The 14,592-nt window shown below is 45.4% G+C and overlaps 1 protein-coding gene across 8 annotated transcripts in view; it reads right to left on the bottom strand.

Moving 5' to 3' along the window:
• axo (axotactin) overlaps positions 1–14,592 on the bottom strand; it is a 145,772-nt gene that overhangs the window by 15,803 nt on the left and 115,377 nt on the right. For 6 of the 8 annotated variants that reach the window (XM_089552424.1, XM_089552420.1, XM_089552425.1 and 3 more), the window contains 9 exons: positions 14,076–14,228; positions 11,943–12,128; positions 9,335–9,475; positions 9,066–9,219; positions 8,263–8,336; positions 8,110–8,207; positions 5,630–5,777; positions 2,654–2,826; positions 1,015–1,123 (listed from right to left, as the gene is read on the bottom strand). In XM_089552424.1, the coding sequence (XP_089408550.1) occupies positions 1,015–1,123; positions 2,654–2,826; positions 5,630–5,777; positions 8,110–8,207; positions 8,263–8,336; positions 9,066–9,219; positions 9,335–9,475; positions 11,943–12,128; positions 14,076–14,228 (1,236 nt within the window). The remainder of the gene's footprint in view (positions 1–1,014; positions 1,124–2,653; positions 2,827–5,629; positions 5,778–8,109; positions 8,208–8,262; positions 8,337–9,065; positions 9,220–9,334; positions 9,476–11,942; positions 12,129–14,075; positions 14,229–14,592) is intronic. The other 2 variants (XM_089552422.1, XM_089552423.1) reach the window with 1 other exon arrangement.

Genomic DNA, 14,592 nt, shown 5'->3' with positions numbered 1-14,592 from the left:
ATGAGCGGGCATCAGCTCTGCGTGCAGCCTTTTAGTCTCTCTGGTGACAAATTACTCATGTTTTTTTTTTTTTTTCTGAACAGTCTTATCTGTCTGCACAATAGTTCTGTGTCAGTGCATATCATTTCATTTCATATCATCCTGATCTGATGTAGTATGGCAGGCAACCAGGTGTTATCTCCCTCATCTGGATTAACTTGCCAGGTACACTTCCAAGCACACATCTGCAGTCCACTTTAAGAGTGTGTTCTTCGTATGTGCTTATCATTTCATGTCATATCATTCTGATCTGGAGTAGCCTGGTAGGCGCGCAGGTCTTATTGGCCCATCTGGAGTAGCTTGCTAGTTACATCAATAATCAGACCTTCACAGTCATCATTAAAGGAAGCTTAAACGGTTTTTTTGAGAATTCGAGGTTATTCGATAAATCGAATCTATCACACTTATAGATAAAGCATGCAAACTATTTTTGCACTAGCATTTAAAATGGTGACATAATCGTCGATTAAAACCGCGACGATGTTTAGCCTTCTCCTCACTACGTTGGAGGAGTGCGATGAAACTCGGCAGTGGCGTCATTGTTGCCGAAATTTCAGATGTCCCCTGCTTACTCCTGCATGCTGCTGTGCGTCGTCAGATGGCGCCAAACAATGCATCGTGAGCTTCACCTTCGATGGCGTCGGTTTTCTTCCATGGAATAACCGTTTCTTCGCGGGAAACGTAGTGCCATCATACGTGACGTCATTATCGGGGTCTCTGCCTGTCGCTGTGCTCTTCAGAGAAGCCTGAACGCCGACGACGACTTCATTCGGCAATTACGCCACCATTTCAAATGGTAGAGGAAAACGATTTCGCAGACTTTACCTGCACATTTCGCACATTCGGCAACCTTAAACTCATCGAATTCTAAAACTGCTTCAGTTGTCTCCTCCTCCTAAACACGCTCATCTTCCCAGCGTGGACAATCTCCTTTAGCCTTCTAGCAGAGTTCTACAGAGATAGAGGCATACTTACGCGTGCTTGTTGCCTTGGCGTAGAGAAGCTTGGTCGCTTGCGGATGGAAGGAGTTGTGCTTATACGGAACGAGAACGGGGTTTGTTTTGTGCCAGTCTGGTACATTGACCTGCAGAAAAAAATCTTCGTCACGTTACAATTATGACACAGCAGCTGGGGCTCAAATGCTCAGCATTGGCTCCCGATCATAAAAGCACTAAATTCCAACAGTATTAACTTGTATAACGCGTTCCGTGGTAGTGCACATATTTCGGTCATGATAACCTCTTGCGGCAGACTTTCAATTCTCAGACACCTTTCTAATAATCGTAAAACTGTCAAGATGAACTTGCGAGCGATTGGCCACGTGTCGGGTTACTTGGGCAACGTTCATTATTACAAAAAACGGCCAAAATCTGCTCCGTAATGAATGGCCAATTAAGTGTACCGTCTGTGGCTATTGCCAACAGGATATGAACCAAGTTTATGTCACTCTCTATAGATAGTGAAGCTGTTCACGAGTACTGCAGCCACTGGGGCGTCTGTTCTATCATTTTTAACTTTCATCCAAGGTACCACGCAAGCGCAAAATTTAAGCGACAACCGTTGGTTTCAACGGAGCCGAGCTACTGAAACATTCACAACAAAGGCCTCTCCTTTAATATTATCTTAGTGGTAGCAACAAATTGATGAAAAACTTTCGCAGCAGTTAGGAAAGAATATTGTAGTCATTGATGCCGTATTAATAGTCCAACTCTGATCACACATTCACCCAAAGTTATGCCGCAAATCTCGATGGCCATCTCGAGCATCGACATTATATGAGGCCTTAACACAGGCAAATGTATAACGTGTGAATAGTCCATTGTGCGCTTGCGTACGATAAGGCGCTACTAGGAGGCATCCCTACCGAAAAACAAGAAAAAAGTTTTCTGGCGTTACAGTGGATATTCTTGTAATATTTTAGGACCTGACCTTGTCGTAATATATGTCGTAAAAAGAAAGCCTTCTGTACTAATCAGCAGTCGCTTGCTGTCAGAACAGAACCAATTTTGTCGCGGCGACAGGCAACTGCGCAATACAACACAGAAAGTTTCGCCGTTAAAACAGGACGACGGAAAAATTGTGTCGTATTTTGGAACCGAGTGTGCCGTATTTTTCTACTGGGATATGACATCCTGTCCAATAAGACTGCGCTAACTTTGACGCTAAACAGAAATACAGCCGCACAATCTCCACGTGCAAAATGTGTTTCTATCGACTGTCGTTTAGAACCATAAAGTTAGGACAGGTTTTCTGCCTTATCTATCGATTATGTAATTGTAAATAGTCGCCTGGAAGCCGTTGTATGCTAACAAAACGTATTAGAGACTTTTAGAACTGAAGGACCCTATCGATTAGGTGCATAGCGAAGCACCATTGCGAATGCGCAGAATAATAACGGTTCTTCTCCGCATGTACTCTGGCGCCTCGCTATAGTCCTGTGCCCCTAATCGATAGGGTTCTTCTGTTCTAAATGTCTCTACTGACAAAAAAGCAGAGCTGCTTCCGTTGGCTTCAAAATCGAAAAAAAAAGAAAAATAGAAATAAAGAGGCGATCGCTAGCGCATCATAAAAAAATCTGCAAGGAGGAGAAGGGAGGAAAAGAGAAAGCACTGACAGCTGGCGGTTTGAAGATGGCTTCCGTTTTGTCTCCTATGATCGCTGCAAACTCCGCGCATCTGCCTTCCCTGAGGGTGCCGTAGACTTTGACTTTCTCCAGTGCGCCCTTCTGGTAACCGAAGTAGGTCTCCAGCGGCCGAATGTTGAGAGTCCGCAGTTCGACAACGACGTCTGCATTGCGGAAAGTAAACACGGCCCAGGATGAAAAAGTGAGCATCCTTAACTAACATGCAAACATGATAAGACCTTTGTTCAGTGGTCACTTTTGTGATGACTGCTTCAGATTCAAATTCATTATTCATCACCGGGACACGAGGCGTGGCGGAAAGGACAGCAAAGATGCTGGCTTGAGAAGTACCACGCCCCCTTTACAACGGCTACAGCAACGGCATCATTTCGGAAATGATTACGCAAAATGCTTCTTGCAATAAAAAAAGGAAAAAGAAAGAAGACAGTAGTTTCTACGTTCACAATGGTACTAATAAGGAAACGATCATAAGTTGTTAAACAACTGTGATAACAGCATAAGTGACAGGTTACCAACAAATTGAAAAATACCATAATTAAAGAAAAAATTAGAAAGAACGAGAGCAAAAACTACAGCTAAGATAAACACAATGCATCCTGCGAAGGGAAGACCATTGAAATACATCACATCAATAAAGGAGTTCAGCCTCAGGTTGTATGTCCGCATTTGCGTGTCCAGATAAGAGCAATTTACACGACCGGAAATATAAATAGTTCTGGTGGGAGTTCAGACGCCCATTTAACAGGCTTATGTTATCCGTGTGGTTCGCAGCCCACTGAAAAGGCTCTAAGACTGATGTCCTCCGTGTGGTTCGAAGTGTAGGTTTACATTAATAAGCAGGCTATACAAAATCAATGACTGGTCGCTCTACAATGCAAAGACAAAATAAAAAATGGCCGTGCTTAGCTTGGTTAAGCCCGGTAATTGCGAAAGCAATATCCGTAGCTACGCCATGATTCAGCTGGTAGTGTAGCTGGTGGTGGTGCTTGTGGTTAGACTTGTGGTGATGCATCGGTTATACAATCCAATCCAATCCAATATGCTAATATGGTAGCTACCGGCCTCGCTACGCGACGGGCTGAAAGTGCAACTAGTATTGCTTTCGCACTAAAAGCACGCAACGCTTATCCCTCCCATCGGTGCATTATTGCAAACACGCCTTGCCCGGTTGCAAGCAGAAGCTCAAGCACACTTTTCACACTGCGGTATTACCGCCCACTTAATTGTTTGTCTTGCTTCCATTTATAGCCCACGGTTCATTATTGTTGACCTTATCGTACCAAATAAATAACGACAACTACGTACTTCCAGCGATGTGATGGCGACAACGCTTATGACCGCGAAGACCGCCCTATTAAAATATTGACTAAGTAGAGAAAATAGCACCACACGCCTCTTCTTATTTGATAAGGGTAACTGTTTGGGAGAGTTGGTGTATCAAGATGGCACGTAATGTCCTCTTCGTTTTGTACTGTCTAATCGAGCTCTACTATTCGTAGTCTTTTCTTTATTTGTCTTCACGGCTTCTAGCTTAGTATTACCCCTTAAGAATTTTTTACACAGTCTATAGACTGTTCATAGACATCTGTCTATAAAGTCGAACTCTCTATAGACAAATTCTAGAGAACAGTCTATAGGCAATATAAATGCTATGTACAATCTATAGACAATTTATAGATTTTTTGGCCATACACTTTTAATAGACTTTTTGCAATTGACAGCCTTGACTATGAATATGCAATTGACTATGAATATACAAAAAGAAATATCTATAAGAAGGCAATAGAGTCCATAGGAATTCTATAGACTGTCATAGACCATTTTTATAAGGGACAGAACCTCTAAAAGTAAATAGCATTTTAGTTAGGTTTTATAAGGTTTAACAACCCAAAGCAACGCCGGCTATAAAGAACGCCGTAGTGGAGGGCTCCGGATAATTTCGACCACATGGGGCTCTTTAACGTGCACTACATGGCTTCTAGCAATTCGCCTGCATCGAAATGTGACCGCGGTGGTCGGGATCGAGCCCGCGTCTTTCTGGTCAGCAGCCGAGCACCTTGCACTGAGCCACCGCGGCGGCTCAATAGCGCTCTAATCACGTGGTGTAAAGTATACTTCAATCATGATTAGCAATAGCAGAGTTTGATACATCCGTGAATTCTCTACTGCTGGTTGTTCAGTGAAATGCGACTTCGATAGCTTTGTTGTTGTTTGTCCACAGGCGGCACTCTGCGTTTTATTCTGCTTGAATCGCTTCTTTTGTATCGGACCCTCCTTCCTTTCATTGATGCTCAGGAGCCGGCCAGATTGTCACATGCATTCAGCACCCACCGCAGTGACTCAGTGACTTTGGCGTTTGGCTTCCGATCCCAAGGGCGCGGGTTCGCATCCTGCCCGCGGCGGCCGCATTTAGATGGAGGCTAAAGGCAGGGAAATAAAACGCCCACGTGTCGTGCGATCACGTTAAATAATCTCAGATGATTAAAGCAATTCATCTCTCTCCACTACGAGGTCACTCATAGCCCATATGTCGCTTTGGGACGTCAAGCCCCACATTCCACCAACACCACTACCACCACCTAAAGTATTTGAGGTCTTGAGCTGGTTAGGTTAGGTTAGGTTAGGTTAGGTTAGGTTAAGTTAGGTTAGGCTAGGTTAGGTTAGGTTAGGTTAGGTTAGGCTAGGTTAGGTTAGGTTAGGTTAGGTTTGGAATTCATCATCAATAGAGATATAGCTGGCAAAATGGAGGAATTCAGTGTTAACGAGAGGGTGGCAGTTATCGTAATTAAGCTTATAAGGCACTAACTGCTGGTAAAGACTTACGCCCTACATCCAGTCATGATGACCACAACGGCAAACCAGCTAGCCGTGACTGACGCGCTCACTCTACGTGGAAGCGTAGCGCAAGAACCACACCGTGAACAAAGTTCGAGCAAATGCACTCACTTGACACGCAGCCCTGGAAGTCGCCGTAGTCGCCGAACCTGGGGTCGCGCTTGGTTCCGCCCACGATGACAAGACTCGAGCTGATGTCCACGGTGGGGCCAGACGTGTCCGGTGTGGTGCTGGTCAAGACGTACTCCTTGCCATCCACCTGAGAGCCAAGAAAGCACGCATGCATACCCAGCAATTCTGGACAAAAGCATTTTTGGCCGGGACAGAGCTTATGAACGCCATTTTTTCATATACGAGGGGGTACCCAAAAGAAACCGGACTTATTTTTGTTTGAACTTATTTGTTCACATTTTCAGCACAGACCTTCAATATCCTTCAAAGTACTCTCCACTTACAATGATACGTTTGTCGAATCTTTCATTCCATTTTTCAAAACATTGTTTAAATTCATCTTTTGTGATGCCTGACAGTCCCTCCGTCGTTTTTTTCTTCACCTCAGCAACATCAGCGAAACGCTTTCCATTCACCTGTCTTTTCATTCTACGAAACAAAAAAAGTAGCACGTGGCAAGGTCGGGTGAGTATGAGGGTTGAGGAACAGAGGTCATGCCATTTTTGGTCCGAATTTGTCGTAGAGACAAGGCTGTGTGAGCAGGGGCATTGCCATGGTGGAAAAACGAGTCACCCGTCTGCCACAAATCAGGCCGCTTCCACCGAACACTGTTGCCCAATCTTTTCAAAACATCCAAGCAGAAAGCCTGGTTAACTGTCTGACCCTGCGGAACAAATTCTGAATGGACGACTCGACTCACGTCGAAAAAACAAATCAGCATTGTTTTGAGGTTTGGTTTCACCTGACGAGCTTTCTTGAGGCGAGGTGAATTTGAAGTTTTCCATTGGCATGACTGTTGCTTTGATTCAGGATTTAATTCAAGAACACTTGAGTTGTCTCCATAGCATCGTCCTTGAACGTCTTTCTGAATATTTCAAAAGTTTCCGTTCCACTTTTTCCGAGAAAAAATCAGAATTTCACCGGCGCACACTGTTCACGAAAATCAGCCATTGCAAAAACGACACTCACACAAAACAGTCGTCACTCCAAAAATCTGCCTAAACTAGTCTGACCTCCTTCAGCGACGGCACTGTGCTTACTGACTCTGAAATGTTCGTTCTATGCACTCCTAGCGGCAAAACGCGGTACCACAGAAGCTGAGCCGATTAAAAAAATTAGTCCGGTTTCTTTTGGGTACCCCCTCGTATTGTAAGATTTCACTGTATCACTCAAGATATACCAGCAGTCTCCGGTCAGCAGGCTAGCATATATTTTTTTTGCCATTAATGGTTTTGCTATCGTCAAAAGTGTTCCCCATTGGTTTTATATGAGAGTTTTAATTGCTCAAAAGAGTGATGGAAACACTATGAAAGAAAGAATTGCTACATATCGGAAGGATGAACCATTACTTTCAGTATTACTATACCAGTACCTTACAGTTTTCCAATATTCAAAATTTTTGTCCAAGAAAGCGATCCCTCCTGAGGCTATAAGCGAACATATAAAAAGGTTGCTGATTCTCCCATATTATCGCAACCGCTTTCATTGAGAAACTGCGCTCGAACGTGCCTAGCTTTCCTTTCTGTTTGGAGAGTGAGACAGAGACAGAACGAAAAGGCAGGGAGGTTGAAAGTTCAGTTCGTTGAATGGAACATGCAACGGTTGTCTAGCGGTACAAGAAAAGCTAAGCACGCTGAAGTCGCTGAATGAGTGCGGCGCGAACCTGCCGCGAGGCCTATATACATGTAAACACCCTAACCACCATCACTGAAGCCATCGCGATTCTCCCTCTTATGTGCTTTGCACTAAATAAAGCTGAAATATCGCGTGCGACTTTGGTTTAAACGATCGAACGAAAGTAAAATTTTAAAACATCAGCTAACTTGCGGAGTCGCATAATATTGCGCTAGCTATGCCTATAGATCTGTTAATCCCCTCTGTTTTCCATAGGTGGCAACACCAGTCGGCAAAGCTCGTTCTACCACATGCTCAGCAAGTTTGCGTCATTTCAGGGGATACGCTACCGACTGCCCCGCCGTAGCAACTTCACCTACTTTACGCTCGCTCCTTTCTTCACATGTTTCTATTCTGAAGCACTGTAAATCATTTGCGCTAAGCTAAGTTCTTCCGATTGTTCTACCTTCCCTCTCTCGACATACCACCAGGTATACGCAGACGGGCTTTCCTACAGTGCAGTCTGGTGAAACGGAAATAATTCGGAAAGAAGTACAGCCATCTGTGTGGCTAGAAATCGCCGAAGAATATGGTTGACGTTCTGGAGACCAACACCGATTGTGTAGAACATTAAGCAGCCAAGTATTAAGAGCCCTCACACATCTAATGATGAAAGATTATGGTGTTTTTCTTGGAAATACAAAAGAAAGCATGCGGGCTCATTCTCATCCCTCATTGCCAATGCTCTGCTCTTATGGTCGATCTTCGAGGATTTTTAAGAAGCGTTTGCAAGGAATCATACTCACCACAACACGAGCGTCGTTTTCAACCCGACGGTAGAGCAGCCAGTGCCTGAAGCCATCGGCAAAGTTTCCCATCTGCTTGCCGAACACTGTAACATAAGCTTGTAAAGAACATGGTCAATGACTGATTGGGCTTAATGCATTTAAAAGGACTACCTTTCGCCGACGCGTGGTTCTCTTGAATCTGCAGGGCTCCCTCGGGCGTCACGGCCACCAGGACGTAGTGTTGGCTGCGAGATAGGCGAGCCCGAGGATCAACCTCACAAAGGAGGAAAAAGTACAGACCAAAGCCAAACTACAAAGAAAATACGGCATTTCACCAAATAGGACCACCACTTACGAGGTCGAGCTTCGCACATATCACTAGTGGAGGTCGCTGAAACTACCTCCAATTTGTTTTTTCTTGCTGGCATTTCTTCTCAATTTATTTTCATTCACGAGAAAAACTAAAAACAGATAGCGTCCTCTAGGGCCAAATCCAAACATGGTCACCAACTTTGGACATTCTCATATGGCTTAACACAAGAGTCTTGTAGACCAATTATGTTAAATACAATGTTTCTTAGGCCTGGACAGAATAGGGAATAATTTAAAGAGTCATTTCTCAAAGTTGTCAAATTATTTAGTACTACATTAGAGCACGTCTTTTTATTCTGCCTTAATATCCCATTCTACAGATTTTCAAGACTTTTTAAACAAGGCGTTATGATTCTCACTCAACGTTAAATTTTATTGTAGTTTAACGTTGAAATGTGAAATAATGGAATCAAATTACTGCAAGAAAAGCAGTCAAGTTATCCTGAATGCATTTTTTCTTCTTACGGATTCGCCGTTACGGATTTACGTTATCCAGAGGGCAGCCATGAGAGTCAATGAACAACGATTGCTTCTGTGCCATTCCTTTTCTTGTTCTAAAAGAAACGTCCGGCTCCAACAACTCTCGACGAGAAGTCACTGACCTCTGGGCGTACTGCACCAGCAGGATGGCTTGCCGCACGCTGGCCTTCGCCTTCGTGGAGAATGCCAACGCGACGGAAATGCGGTCCTGCCCCGTAGACTCGGGCGTGAACATGTATTCGATCCATGCCTTGCCGTCAAACTGCGCTCCAATGTCTGCACGAAAAATAGCGGCCAGTAAGGCATCAAATAGAGCAAAATTCATTTAGCGAACACCATATTTTGTTAAAATGTTTCATTCCAACACGGTTTCGCTTCTTCCACGCCTCACCTGTCTGGCAGATGTCTCCCTGATACGAAGTCATGGAGCAGTCGCAACTGGTGAGGTTGTTTTTCCAGTCTTCGATGCAGAGACCACTGTGATGGCAGGGCTTGGAGTCGCACATCATCTTGCAGCCAGGGCGTATTTGGCCTGAAAAAAAAGTTTTTCAAAGTAAGCTACCTTACGGTGCTTTTCGCAAGCGTGCATCATGATGTTCTTTAACGCTCGACGTATATCTCGAACAATAACACGTACGCAGTAAAGCTGATTGCCCCTTGCTATCATGTTTTCTTTTCTAAGCCGATCCCCACCCCGGCGGTCGCATTTCAATGGAAGCGAAATGTTTGAGGCCCGTGAACGGTGTGGCGTCAGTGCACGTTAAAGCGATACTAGGTGGACGTGCAAGTATAAACCCGGATGCTGGTCTTGATGTAGAACAAACTGATAGAGAGAGGCCCACGTAAAGGACCTGGCGCGATTTAGTCAAGCCATTTTTTTCCTTAATTCTTTATTATTTCCAGATTCTTTTCCGTAGTTCTTTTCTTCTTTATTTATTCGTTTATTTCCACTGCAAATGATTTCTTTAGATACTATCTGCATTACAAAAACAGCAGTTCGCCACCGCGGTGGCTCAGTGGTTATGGTGCTCGGCTGCTGACCCGAAAGACGCGGGTTCGATCCCAGCCGCGGCGGCCGAATTTCGATGGAGGAGAAATTCTAGAGGTCCGTGCACTGTGCGATGTCAGTGCACGTTAAAGAATCCCAGGTGTTCGAAATTTCCGGAGCTCTCCACTACGGCCTCCCTCATAGCCTTAGCCGCTTTAGGACGTTAAACCCCATAAACCAAACCAAACCAACCAAAAACAGCAGTTCAAACCGACCTGTGGTTCTGCACTAAAAGGACTGAGGTCAAATGCATCCAATTTTTGTACACAGTAAGAATCTATTAGACGGCTCTTTCTGTCAATGTTGATGCTTGTCCGGAAGCAGAAGACACATTTATTAATGAGAAAATTGCATTTAAAATATTTCCCGCCAATCGATTCAAGCTCTTGACGACACCAAAATATACTCCGTTGGCACAACTTTAAAGTAAATAGCGGTCTGGGTTGGACTCTGGGATCCGCACAAAAGCTGTGCCGATGCGCTGCAGTTTACTTCTGAAATTGGCCAGTGATGGCGGCACCTGTACTTCAGTTTTGGATTTTTTTGCCGCTTATAAAAGCTTCATTTTTTCAAAGCAATCGATAGAAGCCAACTTGAATTTCTCCTGTGTCTTTTTATGGGAAATTAGTCCTGAGGTTAGAGCGCCTTTACGTTATAAGCTCACGTGAAAATTAACGCCGATTTTCAAAAGATATAGACAGCAAGGGTGTATCAGCGCGGATGTGATCTCAAATTTAGCTTGCGGATTTGTATCAAGCTGCGCAACGCCCCGTATTTCGGTAACCGATTCGTGCCTACTGGCGATGGGAACGAAAAGGGAGGGCGCGTATTTAGTTTTAGAATCCGTTTGCGGACAAACAGTGCATTAGAATTGTATGCATGAGGTAAATAGATAGCTCTGCGTCCGTAAACCAATCTGGTCTTCTTTCTGTGAGTGACGCAGGTGAACGCGAACGGTAATAAAAATTTCGCAGACACGATAGAACTTCAGTTAGTTGCTCTCAGAACAAGCGAGGAGCAGTTGCACGGCGCATGAAAGACGGTGCTGTTTCACCTTAGTGGTGACTGGTGCCCAGTTTTCTACGATATTAAGTGGTGCCATCTCTCGGCCGCCAGTGGCGGACGGCAGCGTAACTCAATGGGTACATTTTCGCTTATGAGAAAATTACAGAGTCCAGTGCGATCACACGGGAGCATGTTAGTTGTGATGGACTACTCTCCCTATCCGCTGCAAAAACCGGCCTCTAAATTGGTTCCCACGCTCACAGCGACTAAAGTCGAATACAACTCAAGAAAAAAGCGGCTTTTCACCATCAAAGGACCCCCTTCCAGCCAATAGCGTCGGCCGATTCTCATGAACGTGTTAGCGTGATAATGCAGGGAGTGACAGATGAAAGGGGATAGTTCCCTCCATGCATTGTGACGCCGCTCCCTTAATTGTGACCAGTGAGACAATTCAGGGAGTTGCGCGACAATGTATGGAGGGGACTATACCCTTTCATGTGTCACTCCCTGCATTATCACGCTAACACGTTCATGAGAATCGGCCGACGCCACTGGCTGGAAGGGGGTCCTCTGACGGGGAAAAGCCGCTTTCTTCTCTGCTTGTATCCGAGTGCAGTTCCCACAAGCATGAAAAAAAAATCAATGAGGATTACCAAATACACAAATTTCTGCACTAATTTTTAATCTTCAGCGCCATCTAGCACGTAGTGACAGCCACCCAAATTAAAAGCTCTTGTATAGATTTTCTCCGCTCGTAATGCCGCAAGTTCGTTCACTATGTCGTGTGCGGTTCTCACCCTCGTGCGCATGCCCCCAGTGGGCAGGCCGTTGAGCAAATTGCATTGACCTCACGAATTAGTTGATGAGTTAACCCTTCCACAGTGCGAACCCCCATTAAGCGACGTTGTTACATGCAGTGGAATCCCAGTGTGCCACAAAGACTCACCTTTGGTGACATTCTGGTTCTCGACGTCCTTGATGAGGTCCATCTGGGTGGTGCCAATGCGGAGACCCTGCAGGCAGCCAACCAAGCCCGGCAGGTTGGTCGTGGCACCAACGAAATCGACGCCTCCCAGGTACATCTGGCTGTTGGGTACGCTCTCGAAAGTGCCACGCGCCGGCTTGACTAGCTCTGCGCACGACACAAAAAAATATGTACATCCCATTATGGTAAGGAATAGACTAACGGCATCGAGAAACAGGCTAACTCTTTCTGGAAATGTTTATTACTTTTGTAGGCGCCATGACGCCTGCAGTCTTCATCGCCTCCCCGCGACGCTGATTCCTTTGGAAACGAAAGTGACAAACCTGACCCCATTAAGTGTTCTTGATGTTAACAAGTGCCTTGGCAGGTGCCATTTTGGTGACGCAAACATTTAGAGGCGCTTAAGGAAATCGTTTTGTAACGTGAACTACATTGGCCACAGTCTCGCCGTTTCGCGTGCTCCCTCCGTCGACCATACTGCGCATGCGCGACGAGAGAGTGACGTCATTGCGCACAGCTGGCGCGCCCCGCCGCGCGCGCTCGCCGCTGCCCCTGCTGCCACAATTAAGAAATAACCAAACAATTAAGAAATAAGCAGCAAAAATGTAAGAGAGCTCGTTGGATCGTAGTAAAAAAAAAAATTCGGTTACTTAAGTTCAAATTTTCAAGCGTACGAGGAGCGCCTTCAAAAATACGAAAAGAAATGAGTGCCGCTACAGTAATCCAGTTGCTGAAATCACCGTTTCCATCGAAATTTGTGTCAGTATTCTCAGTATTTGCATAGCTGTTGCCTTTACTAGAAAGTTATTCTTGAGTGACCGTTTAATAATGTCGCTTCAGGTCGTCCCGGGTATCGGGTGCTGTTTGTAAAGTGTGCTGTATCAGAAATGGGTATAAAGAGAGGAAAAGCATACCGGAAAGTTATGCGGCCGCTTAAAATTCGAGGCCGCCGTTTTCCAGGGAGCTGGTATTCCAGCTGTGGATGCCTAAAGCCAAATTTTCGAAGCTATCGGTCTGTTGTTAGGAATGTGGCTGGCCGGCATCCGAGCAATGAACAATCACAATCGCCTGTAATACGAAAGCCGTGCCGGCGGTTAATCACTTGATGGTTTTGTGCAGGAAAGCCTTTGTGCATCTTGGTGCTGAAATTCATGACCAAAGTGATCACGCAACAGGGCTAACTATACTGGGTAATTTTTCACAACCTTTGCGTTTTTTTCATAACGATCGCTGCAAAGGACACTTTTATCGAAGTCAAAAACGTCGCAGCTACCATTCCCTCCAGCAATCAGCTGCTAATATAATAGAACGTTGGAACATGTGAAGCATGCAGACATGTGTTAATAGACAATGTGAACCGGGATGTTTGTGTTGCCGAAAATGCGCCACCTGTGATTACGTGGTTGGTTCAAGGATACATAAGGACAGCCACATTCATAAGACAGCGACGTCGGGTGCGACAAAGCTGTTCCTGCCACCTCTTCTTGGAAAAGTCTGAGAAGTGTGAAGGGCTTTGTAAGCACGCACAATTGCGTATGTTGCATACTACGGCCGATACCTAGTAATAATTAAGAAGCATGCGCACCATGTCCGCACAGCATTGTGCTGGCGTGCATTATGTCCGGTACCTTACTGAACAGAGGTAAGAGGTTTTAATAGAGGTCCTAATGAAGACGCTGTCCACGGTTTCTTTCTTTCGAAAGGTGAAACTGCAAGGAGAAACCAGTACCTGCTGAAGCAGTGGCGTACGCAGCCTATCATTTCACTGTCACATACACCAACGCAACCTATTTGAAAAAAAAAATGGCAGTGGTTTAGCTCTGGTTAAACCTGGAGGATTGCGAAAGCAACGAGGAGAGAGAGTGAGGCGATGCAGAGCGCGCGGAAGCGGCGGCGGCCCCGGCACGCTGGCTATGCGCCGCTACTGCGCCTGCGCAACTGGCGAGCGCGGCGGCGGCACCTCAGTCACCCGCGCAGCGACGGGGGCGGCGCGCATGCGCAGCATGGCCTTTGCTCAGCTCCGCGAAATGGCTCGGCGACTTGCGTAGTGTTGCTTTCGCAACAAAAGCCGCCATGCTAAGCCAAGGCGCTTACCAAGGTCTTCTCCCAGAGTCCACGGGTCCTTGTAGTAGGTGCTGAGGAACGTCATGGGGTAAGGAATGGTCACATTGTTTCCGTTCACTTGGAGAACTGTGCGGTCGGGATGTCGGTCAACGAACACTTGTATAATGCGTCCCGTGGCCAAGTCTGGAAGGAGACAGCATAGCCATGTGGCTCCTAAAAATTCTGCTTTAGAGTTCGGCCACTATTCATTAAGAAATTTCCCAAGGAGAAAGGCGGACTAGAACTATGACGACAGGATGCCTGAAACTAAGATACAAACGAGCATAAGTAATAGAGAATTTTCTTACAAAGATGTGTGACTCTTCCTGTTTCTCTAACTGGCTCAACGACAGGCATATATTTTATTCTTTGCTGAACACCCGCCATGCTGTGTTAATAGTATTCAGAGTGCTTTAATATCGTGCAAGACATAAGAGTAATGAAGGAGTAATTACTCATTGCCATCTACCCAAGCGCAGCCATAAAGGAAAACTTCACAGCTTTCTCA

The sequence above is a fragment of the Amblyomma mixtum genome, chromosome 7 (genome assembly GCF_055824585.1).
Source record: "Amblyomma mixtum isolate Tamu chromosome 7, ASM5582458v1, whole genome shotgun sequence".
Lineage (NCBI taxonomy): Eukaryota > Metazoa > Arthropoda > Arachnida > Ixodida > Ixodidae > Amblyomma > Amblyomma mixtum.
This window is presented reverse-complemented; position numbering and strand designations above follow the sequence as displayed.